General features: G+C 54.3%; 1 protein-coding gene and 1 long non-coding RNA gene across 2 annotated transcripts; one reads left to right on the top strand and one right to left on the bottom strand.

The window, feature by feature from the left end:
• The first annotated feature begins 105 nt into the window (after positions 1-105).
• On the top strand, positions 106-9607 carry PDAP1 (PDGFA associated protein 1). Its single transcript, XM_068969371.1, has 6 exons — positions 106-175; positions 3567-3658; positions 4870-4980; positions 6621-6742; positions 7680-7831; positions 8892-9607. Exons 1-6 carry the CDS (start codon positions 163-165, stop codon positions 8948-8950), a joined length of 549 nt encoding a protein of 182 aa, XP_068825472.1. The 5' UTR covers positions 106-162; the 3' UTR covers positions 8951-9607.
• On the bottom strand, positions 2609-6394 carry LOC138077005 (uncharacterized). The gene is made up of 4 exons (XR_011144689.1): positions 4978-6394; positions 4736-4860; positions 4155-4264; positions 2609-3638 (listed from the first exon to the last, which is right to left on the bottom strand). It is a non-coding gene; the product is annotated as an uncharacterized lncRNA (long non-coding RNA).
• Positions 9608-10737: the final 1130 nt, after the last annotated feature.

The raw sequence follows: 10737 nt of genomic DNA, 5'->3' as shown, positions 1-10737 counted from the left end.
TGAGGGCCGCGGTTCTCGCGGCGGCGGCGGCGCGCTGAGAGGCGGCCGGGGGGCGGGGCCGGAGGGCGGGAAACTGGCCGGGCGGAAGAAGTCGAGCCCGAGAAATTTCCGGTTCCGGTGTCAGCTCGAGGCGCCGCCGCCGCCGCAGCCGCCGGAGCCGCGATGCCTAAAGGAGGTGAGGGGCGGGCGCGTGTCGCCCGCGGGCCTCGAGGAGCGGCCCGAGTCCGGCTCCCGCCGTCCAGTCATCCCGCGGGCGCCTCAGAGAGCGACTCGGAGGGAGAACGTCCGCCCCGGCTGAGGGCCCGGCCTGGGCCTCGACGCCCAATTGTCCCGCTGGAGAAACCGAGGACCGTAGTGCTGGCCTCGAGCCGCTCCCTCGGGGGTCTGAGGAGATTTGGAGGCGCTGGGTCCTCGCCCACCCGGATGGCCTATCTAGGGCGCGCTTCTCTCGGCCTGGGGGGTGGGGTCTGGAGTTTCCTACCCTTTTCAGGCTCGCCGGGCACTGAGTCACCGCGTACCGCGCCAGAGCCGGGCCCGCCTGCCTCGCGCGTAATGCGTGGGCCTTCTCGGGCTCTGGGCGAGCTAGGCTTGCCTCTTGCGACCTAGCTGGATGCTCTTGAGCCTGGCCGACCTAGCTTTGACTGCCCTTTTCGAGCGGCTAGACGTGGGCCTTTGAGCCAGCCGCATAACCTCCCTGTGTTTTTGCAAGTATAGGGGTATGATTGTATCTACCTCATAATACTGATGGCGAGTCTTGAAGTAGGTGATCCACGTGGAGGGCGCTGTATGATGCTGATAGTCGCTTAGTGTCCAGTAAGCACTATCTATTGTTGCTCCTAAGACTTTGCCAGTTCCTTGGTCAAGAAAGTAAAGAATCCATGGCTTCCCCGGTACGTTTGTACACCGTCCTCCACCCTCTTACCCCTGAGTCAAGAGTGCCTAACTTGAAGCCCAGCTGTGGCACTGTCTAGCCTTATGGCCTTGAACAAGTTCTCCCAGCCTGTTTTCCCCATCTGGAACACCTAGCTAATAACCCTTAGCCTGGAGAGTTGGGATCGGGGTCGTAAATACATAGAGCCGGAGGTGTTCAGTTAATATTGGTCTCTCCTGTGACATGTTGGTTAAGTGTCTCAGCCCACAGGAAGATCTGCTTGGAGCTTTTTCAAACCTAAACGACTTCCTGACTCTGCTCCCAGAGATGCTGGGGTTTTCAGAGCTGAATCTCTTTAAACATAATTTTCTAGTGGTTTATTCTGTGGTAGGAAGAGCTTTGTCTCCTCTGTGTCTCTCAGTCTTATGTTCTGCAAAAGGAGGGGTATTAGGGGTACCAACCTGAGTTCGATCCCTGGGTTGAGAAGAGTCCCTGGAGAAGGGAAAAGCTACCCACTCCAGTGTTCTGGCCTGGAGAATTCCATGGACTGTGTAGTACATGGGGTCGCAAAGAGTCAGACACGACTGAGCAACTTTCACTTCTGGTGCCAGAATTCTAAGAGTCCTACTTAATAGGTGCTTTGAGCCAAGGTTGGCGGTTACAATTAGAAAATCCTAAATAGGAATACTTGTTTAAATGACTTGGCCTTTTGGCTTGTGAAAGCTTTATGGGCAGATAACATTTACATTTCTTGCTGGTGTTAATTTGCTTGAAAGAGAGAACATGAAGATGTAAAAGTGTAAAATTTTCTAAGAGCCAAGGACCAACTCTTGTCTTTGTCATGAAACCTGTGAAACATTTTCAAAGGTGTGGAGAGCTTCTGATAAAAGTTACTGTAGACCAAGTTAAGTAAGATCAGTGTCCCACAGCCAGACGTGCAGGGTCAGAGTCTGTAGTAGTCAATTTTGAGCTGTTTCTATTCCTTAGAACATTAAGAGGGCAAGAAAAGATGTTGGGGTTTTGGATGGCAAATGATCTCTCACAATAGGACTTTGATGATCCTTGATTGAGACACCCCTGGGAATCCCAGGTAGTCATTAAAAATGGGTGGTGTGGTCTGTAGCACCCCAATTACGGCTCTGCAGCTGCTGTCTCGGAAATTAGAGGAGGCTAGTATCTCTGCTACTGTCCCTGGAGTTCATAGCAGCTCTGGCTGCCTCATGATAGATTCTCTGCTCTCAGGGAGAGTCATGAGAAACCAGGTGGGCTGCAGCTTCCAGGAGAGGTGAAATGGATCCAGGCCACAGCCCCCAGCATCCTCCAGAACCAGCTGAGGAGGTGCCGCCCTGCTATGAAGCTGGCTGTTGGCTTTGTGTGTGTGTGTGTGTGCTCAGTCAAGTCCAACTCTGCGACCCCATGGACTGCAGCCTGCCAGGCTCCTCTCCATGGAATTTTCCAGGCAAGAATACTGGAGCCGGTTGTCATTTCCTCCTCCAGGGGATTTTCATAATCCAGGGATCGAACTTGTATCTCCTGCATTGGCAGGTGGATTCTTTACCACTGAGCCACCTGGGGAGCCTTTGGCAGGGGTCAGTCTAGTGTCTTGGTTCGAGAGAGTCCGGCTATAAAATTGACTGATTCTCTGTGATGAACTTAAATTGCTAGTCACATTTTTAACTCTTAGAAGGTTAATCAGTTTTATTTTCAACTTTACCTTTGTTTGGCAATTGTGTTTCTACTCTAAGCACAGAAAGTTTTCTCGTATAGGTTTTAAGTTTTCCCTTTCTACCATAAATACCACTTAAATAATCACGAAGTAGCTTATATTCCCTGCATCTGTAGTAAATTGTCATTGTGACCAGTAGCTTTGTTTTTTCTTTTCCCCAACACCAGCTATTATTGGGAGGTGGGTGGGTGTGTAATATCTTACCAAAAAACCTGATTGAACTTTTTGGTCAACCCAATATATATACACACTAGAAGAGTAACAATTACAGCAAACTTATTTTGTAGTGCTCGTCTAGTGCCGAGCACTGCTCCAACATCTTCACATAAGTTAACAAATCCATCTTCACAACAATCCTATGAGGTAGAGAAACTGAGACTCAAAGATTAAGTACCTGCCCAGAGTCACAAAACTATTAAGTGGTAGAGCTGAGATTTGAACCCAGGGATTGGACCCCAACATTTGTGCTCTTGGCCACTCTGCTTTAGCCTTAAGTCTCCTTGTCTATAAAATGTGACCAGCCATGATGTACACCTTAGGCTTAATCTGGGGATCAAATGAGCCCCTGGCTGTGACAGAGCATTGCAAGTAAAGAGCACTGTAGCGACAGCAGGGGTGAGGGTTACCCCTTCTCGTGATTGCATCTGAGTCCACTGCGTGTGGATGAAGGGACCAGGGGACTTAGCTGGTCCCTCCCTGTGGTGCCCCACACCGGGATCCCCTCTCAGGCCTCGGGGTGGAAGCCGCATCCAGCACGCGGTTTGGGGCTGCATCAGGTGATCACGTGTCGCCTCTTTTGTCCCTTTGAACAGGTGAGGGGGAGGTACAGGTGGGCGGGCGGTCTTGGTGAGGGCAAGGGAGGTCGGCAGCTTCTGCTGAGAGCACCTCAAGCAGGACACAGTCTGAAGTTCAGGGCAATCAAGGGAGCTGCCCTCCTGTTGCCTTCGTAAACTTCCGGTCCTTGTGCAGGGAGAAAGGGAGGCCACAAAGGCCGGGCCCGGCAGTACACGAGCCCTGAGGAGATTGATGCGCAGCTCCAGGCTGAAAAGCAGAAGGCCAGGGTGAGTACGCGACTCTTCAGGCCACTCCAGTGGCCCAGGGTGGCACTCAGAGAGGCCGGGCAAGGACCACCCGTCCTCTGGAGGAAGTCAACACCTGGGGTGTGGTTGGAGGGAGCGGGCGATGGGCCTTTGGTTGACCACTTGGAGCTTTGTTTCCTCAGCAGTGGGTCCCAGCTTCTGTGTTGTGGGGGCTCTCCCTCGCCACGGCCTTGCATGTCTGCAGCGCAGGCGCTCCACATCCCCCTTGTGTGATCCGGCCTCCGCCAGCCCCACTGGGACTTGACACCCTGCCTTCCCCCTCCCGCCACTGACAAGAGTGCCATTCGCGCTTAGCACCCCCTCCTGCCTGCCCCCCTCACTGGTACTCCCGCCCTTCCCCTCCAGTCTAAGCTTAGGAGGTCCCTCTGTCCCTCGGCGCTTTTTCCAGCCCACTGTCAGGAAACAGCATGTTTCCGTCGTTGGTGTCCATGACCCTCCCACACCATTAGATCCTCACCTGGATGAGGGCCACAGGGAGCTGTCAGTGCGGATGACTGAAGTGTGACGTGTGAGGGAGAAGCCGCGGTCGGGGAGGGTCTGCTGGAGCAGCCTGCGGCTGAGCAGGACCTTGGAGAGAGTGTGGGCAAGAGCTAAGGGGGTGGAAATGCTTATGGTTTTTGTAAGGGATGTTTCTAGGAGGGAGGGAGGAAAGGTAGAGGGAGGCGGCACAGCAGGGCATCTATGTGGGCAGTTTGGAGTGACTGACCCGCTCCTGACTGGGAGTGGGAAGTAGGGGTGGGAGGAGGCTTGCCCGGGAAAACGAGTACAAATTGACAGCTGCATGTGGAAGCAGGGACAGTGGGAGGGAAGCCGAGCAGGACTGGTTTCCAGCCCCACAGCCAAGTCCTGTGGACTCGGGGAGACAAGCGTACCAAGGCGGCCCCAGGCACCTGGGCTGAGAAGAGGAGCAGGGCCTTGTATGGCTGTGTGAGGGGTTGGTTGGACTGGGAAAGGCTTCTAGGCTGTGGAGCCAAGTGAATAGGCTGCCTGTGACCCAGGTCCCCCATGGGGGCCAGTGTAGCAGAGTGGGACTCTTACCATACTTGGTCCTAGCCTTCTGGGGGCGTATCTTCTCCAGGTTCACAATCTGGGGCAGGAGGGATGGGAGGATCATGGTCTTGGGAGTTTGGTTTGCATCTTTTGATTCCTCAGATTGCCCATTTCTGAAACAGGAAGAAGAGGAACAAGGAGAAGAAGGTGGAGATGGGGCTGCAGGTGACCCGAAGAAAGAGAAGAAATCCCTAGATTCTGATGAGAGCGAGGATGAAGAAGACGATTACCAGGTACTGAGTCTGATGGGGACCTGGGTCCTGGACTCATTATTCAGCAAATGTTCATCAGTTGTTTCCCAGTCCCCGTGGTACGTGCAGAGTCCTTACACTTAAGGGTTTGCACTGTAATAAGATACAGACAATAAGGAAGTCCACGAACAGTGTAATTTCAGGTAGCCAGAAGTATCAGGAATAAGATGACCCACGAGTGAGGATACAGGATTGAGGAGTGGTGCGTGGCGAGGTGACTTTTAAACAGATCTGAAAAACAAGGTGGAGCCAGTCACGTGAAAATTGTTTTGCTGAGTCGTTGAGGCAGCCAGGTTAGCAAGTGTCGTCCGGGGGTCGGAACAACCTAGGCAGGTCCAAGGAACAGGCTAGTGGGGCTGTGACTTGGTGGGTAAGAAGTAGAGTTAGGAATGGAGGAGGAGCGGTTGGCAAGGCAGCACCTGTGCGGCTGTGAAGGGGTTTGGTTTAATCGTAGTAGGTAGTGGGCAGCTGGTAAAGTGGGATGTGGGCGAGAGAGAGGACCAGTGCGTGCGTGTAGTCACTTCAGTCATGTTTGCCTCTTTTGTGACCCTGTGAACTGCAGCCTGCCAGGCCCCTCAGTCCATGGGATTCTCCAGGCAAGAATACGGGCTAGATCTGCTTTTATCTGCAGAGTGAGTTGTACAGTGTTGAGTGTAGAAGCCGAGAGCTGGTAGCAGGTATCCAGACAAGAAATTGTAACTTGCCTTAAGGGGGTGGCAATAGCCGTGGAGAAGAGTGGGCAGATTCAAGCTGTGTTTTAGAGATGAACTCTTTGGGATTTGTCCGGGGTTGGGGTGGTGGGGCTAAGGGGAAAGAGAAAGAAGGCCTTGCCTGGGCTTGTGGGGAGGAACACGCTGAGTATGCAGTTCTGTTTTAGATGAGTTAAACTTGGGATGTCAGGTATCTAGGTGAGGTATATACACGTACCGGCTGGGTAGAGGTGCCTGGAGCTCTGTACAGTGCTCTGATGAACAGGTGTGTGGAAGCTCTCTCTCTGGTCTCTTAAAGAGAACAGCTGGGTTGACAGGGCCTGAAACTTTGATCAAACCTGTTGCATCAAGCACTTGTGCTCTCAGTACTTTCTACACTTTCCCTGGGCCGCTGGGAGGTGCAGGGTACAGGTCCGCCTCCCCAAACCTGCAGACGTTGAGCTCGTTCCCAGGTCCCACTTCCCCACAAGCAACTGCTGCGGGGACCCAGCATGGCTAGCAGCCAGGCGTGAGGTTCCATGGAAACGGCTTTCGGAGGCTGAGCTCGAATTGAGGGAGTACCTCTGTGCTGAGAGCTTGTGAATTGGGCTCGGGTTCACATCTCCCATCTACTTCTTGGTTGATGTCAGGCATTTTATTGTGTCTCTGCTCTGCCATCTGTGAAACTAGGGTGACGGTCCCTGGTGGCCCAGACACGGTACAGGCTGGCCTCGGTCACCCACAGTCCCGCAGCATCTCCTGGGCTGGTGCAGACACGCCTGAGTGCTGTTCCCACCGTGAGGCTGGGCCCAGCGTCACACAGCCTGGGGAGGAGCAGTTTGTTCTAGTCCAGGCAGGCTGTGGAGATGGGGGTGACCCTCGGGCACTGCAGGACCAAACTTCTCCAGTGTCCGGCTTCTTGTCCTATCTTAGCAAAAGCGCAAAGGCGTGGAAGGGCTCATCGACATTGAGAACCCCAACCGGGTGGCACAGACAACCAAAAAGGTCACACAGCTGGACCTGGATGGGCCCAAGGAACTGTCACGGAGAGAAAGGTAACTGCTGTTTCTGAGCCTCATGGCTGAGGCCCCAGCTCCTCTGCCCTCACTTCTGGGCCCTGAGGTCTCCAGTGGTCGGGTGGGGGCTCCAGTTACGGTGTTTATTTCTATGTGATCTCATTCCCTAAAGGCCCTTTAGAAGTTTCTCGAAAAAGGGAAAAAAAAAAAAGTTTTTCACTAGTGGAAACATAGGGAAAATGCAACATCAGGTTCAGACCTGAGCGTTACACTTGAGGTAATCCCTGGGGATGTGGACAGTCATGCTACAGCCCCTCCCTCAGGATGCTCTGCTCCAGGTCACCTCCCTTATCCAGCCTGATCGGACCCTCCTGACCTGCGTCCGTCCCTGACGTCATGGCTTTGGGGTTGGGGGCCTGTGCTGATGGGCAGTGTGGGGAGACCCACCAGTTGCCCAGTCCTCTCTCGTCTTGGGTGAAAGTGAGGCTTCAGAGAGCTCCCTGTGGGCGGCGTGAGGCTCGCACCTGAGGACTAAAGTGCTCTGCACACGGCTCGTCTCTGTTTTCATGCCTACCTGGTGATATCTCGGGCCTCACAGGAGGCTGTGGGCTGCTAGGAAAAGCCACCCTGATTTCTCTCCTGATCGTGCTCTTTGATTTAAATCCACCTTGCTGTGCTGACCCCATGAGAGCTGAGTAGGGTCTCTGTAAATCCCACGGGGAAGGCCCATCAGCTTGGGGTGTGACTGAAGGCTGCCCAAGACCCTCCCCCTCCAACTGCCTTCTCACCACTGAGGACCACCCACCCCCCAAGGTAGCAGAGTGACAGATGGCCTTTACTAACTTGCTTGTGAGTGTCCGTCAGGGAGGGGGCACTTGGCCCCAGCTCCAGTGTTTGGCCTTGATTCTGGCTCCCACCTCCAGCTCAGCTGACTGGTGGGGAAGATGTCCCCTGTGACACCTCTTTATCTAAACAGAGAAGAAATTGAGAAGCAGAAAGCGAAAGAGCGTTACATGAAGATGCATTTAGCGGGAAAGACAGAGCAAGCCAAGGCCGACCTTGCCCGGCTGGCGATCATCCGAAAACAGCGGGAAGAGGCTGCCAGGAAGAAAGAAGAAGAGAGGAAAGGTAAGTCTGAGCCACTGGTGTGGCAGCCTGACCCTGGCTCTGGACGGAGTGAAGCCCTGTACTTCGATGTCTTGCTGTGAGGTGGGTTTGGGCCAGATTGCTCAGGAGGCTGTGTGTGTGTATTTTTCTCACTGTCAGATGGAGGTGGGCGTTCCTGCCTACCACCTCCCAGGATTCTGGAAGGGTCTAGCAGCAGGAGAATTGGATCTCAGCAGAGCAACGTCCACAGCATTTGAGGGAGGCCTCAGAATGCACCTGCTTTTGAGGCTAGAAGGTTCCACTAAGTCTCTGGTGCCTTGTATAGCCAGGAGACCTGCTTGGCATCACCACTGCATGTCTGAGGGGCTTGGGAGGGTGTGGTGGGCTCGGCTTCCCAGATGAAATCTGGCCCAGGTGTCCCTCTTCCCCATGCCTGCCTTCCAGTGGGGTCGAAGGTGGTAGGGTTCTTCCAGGCCAGGTTGGCTGTGAGGAATTGGTCTGGTTTAAAGGAGCGTTTGTCTCAGGACCTTCTGGCCTTGTGCATTCCTTTCTCCATCTGTGGGGGAGCCATGAGTGTTGGGCATCTTGCTGTCCTGCATTCTAGAGGCCTAGAGACGCCCCAGGGCATCATCACCACGTTGGAGATACCAGGTGATCTCAGCTGCCCACCAGGAGCTTGTTTCACAAACCCCAAGCAGGAAAGGGCTTCATGTGTGACTGCTTGAATGTTGCTATTTCAGACTTCAGAAGTCACAGGGAGAGGTCAGAATTACAGAGCTCTCCTGGGAGCGGACTAAGAAGAGTTTCTGCTTGCCCAGTAGATTGCGTGTTTGTGGGCCTTTGTGGAGGGGGGTAGCCACCCAAACTCAGCAAGAATGTTGGGACACGTGGGTCTGGTGGCTTCCATGGGAGGGCGTCAGGCAGGGCCCTTCTTGGGTCTCTTCCACATCTGCCAGCTGAGCCAGTTGCGCAGACTGTTGTCTGAGGCCTCCTGGACCTACAGTTCGCTGATTCTGGGGTGTGCAGGGCTGTGTGTATGGAGGGGTGGTTTCGTGTGACTCTCTCTCTTCCTGCTTCTCAGCAAAAGATGATGCGACCTTGTCAGGAAAACGAATGCAGTCTCTCTCCCTGAACAAGTAGAACCTGTGTGAGGAGAGACCAGGGAACTGGGCCGTGCTGCCAGGACCTCTGCTGCGTCTCACCCGCCCTGTGCCCCGGCGCCGCTGCAGCAGCCCCTCATGGCGAGGAGCCCCCCACGGCCTGGGACCTCCTCTTCATCTTGGCACGGAAATCGTTTGGGGGGATGGTGGGTGGGGGGCTGGGGGAGGGGCAGCTGCTATCTTTGAGACAGAAAGATGCAGGACAGCATTTCATATGTAACCATTCAAATGTTTTGGCTGTTTTTAGAATTCAGAACCCTTGTTGGGGGGCACTTGGGAGGTAGGTTAAGAGGAGCTTCCATTTGTCTGGTAGATTGAGAGGCAGGGGGTGGTTGGGGCCACAGTAGCTGCTGACAAGTTTGCAATGGCCTGTCTGCCCACCCCCTGGTCTGTGTTCCCTGGGTGTTCACTCAAGAGGAGCTGGCAGCCCGTGCCCATGGGTCCCTGAGGGTCACGGCTCATCCTGGCCAGTCCCCTCTGACGGACGCTTCCCTGCCCTTCCCACCCCACTCCCTGCCCCCTACTCTGGCCAGGCCCCGGCCCGTTCATAACCTTCCCCACGGATCACTTCGAGAAACCTGTTTACTGTGCAGCACCCAGGCACAACACGCTCCACAAATCCAACTTGTATATTTGGCAAATTAAACTTGACATTATCGTAATCCTGGTTCTGTGGTCACTCTTGGGGGCCCCCATTCCTGAGCTGTTTGCACCCAGCAGGACCCTGTGTCCCTCTCAGACCCACCCCACAGGGTTCCGGTGCCACCAGTCCTGGGTACAGGGACTGGACCCCGGGCATCCGAGCCAGGAAGAAGGACCGCAGTATACAGGAACCACCCGTCTCTTCTCCTTTAACCACCTTTAAGGGACCTTAAGCCAGAGGGGCCAGGGGCCTGCGTGCAGCGTTGAGTCCTGTCCTCCTGGTGGTGCCAGCCCCAGGATTTCAGTTCTGGGAGGAAGGGACCCAACAGCCAGCACTACTGCTTGGCCCTTACCTGTTACTACCTTGTTCGCGGTGGGTGGTGGTCGGGAAACCCAGGCTTGGCTCAGTCATGTGGGCTCCTGAAGACTCTGCCACATATGCAGCCAGCCCTCTGGAAGGGACGCCGCTTCCCAAACAGCAGCCTCCTGAGAGGTGAACAGGTGCCAGGCACAGGTTTTCTCAAGAATAATGGGGAGCTGGAGGGCTTCCGAGGTGGCGCAGTAGTAAAGAACCTGGTTGCCAAGGTGGGAGATGCCAAAGATGCAGGTCTGATCGCTGGGTGGGGAAGGGCCTCTGGAGAAGGAAATAGCAGCCCCCTCCAGTCCTCTTGCCTGAAATATCCCACGGACAGAGGAGCCATCCATGGACGGGGTTACCGTCCACGGGGTCACAAAGAGTCAGATGCAGCTGATTGCACAGGCACGTGGGAAACCATATAGCCTGAACTGTCTCCTGGGGACTTACAATTTTTATTTCCTGATTTAAAAAAGAATCAGTGGGTCTCCTCCAACTCCGGAGGTTATCCTGAGAACAGAGAGGCCCCAGAAGAGCAGGAGAGGAGCCACCTTTAAGTACCATTTTTCCTGTAAATGTGAGGATCTACTGATGTAACGCATTACCTAGTTAGACTAAAACCCATGTGATTAAAAAAACCCAGTAAAATAGGAAGGGGAGGGGGATTATCCTAAAAAAATGAGCAGTTATTAGAGAAACCAACCGCAAACATCAAACAGAGAAACAGTAATTTCCTTCAAAGCCCAGAACCAGCCCAGAGTGTACAGTCG

The sequence above is a fragment of the Capricornis sumatraensis genome, chromosome 3 (assembly GCF_032405125.1).
Source record: "Capricornis sumatraensis isolate serow.1 chromosome 3, serow.2, whole genome shotgun sequence".
NCBI classification, from domain to species: Eukaryota; Metazoa; Chordata; class Mammalia; order Artiodactyla; family Bovidae; genus Capricornis; species Capricornis sumatraensis.
This window is presented reverse-complemented; position numbering and strand designations above follow the sequence as displayed.

What these genes read in the sequence shown, in the direction of transcription:
- PDAP1 (XM_068969371.1), top strand. An exon ending in CTGAAAAGCAGAAGGCCAGG is followed by an intron (nt 3,659 to 4,869) that starts GTGAGTACGCGA and finishes TTTCTGAAACAG; the next exon opens with GAAGAAGAGGAACAAGGAGA. An exon ending in GAACTGTCACGGAGAGAAAG is followed by an intron (nt 6,743 to 7,679) that starts GTAACTGCTGTT and finishes TTATCTAAACAG; the next exon opens with AGAAGAAATTGAGAAGCAGA.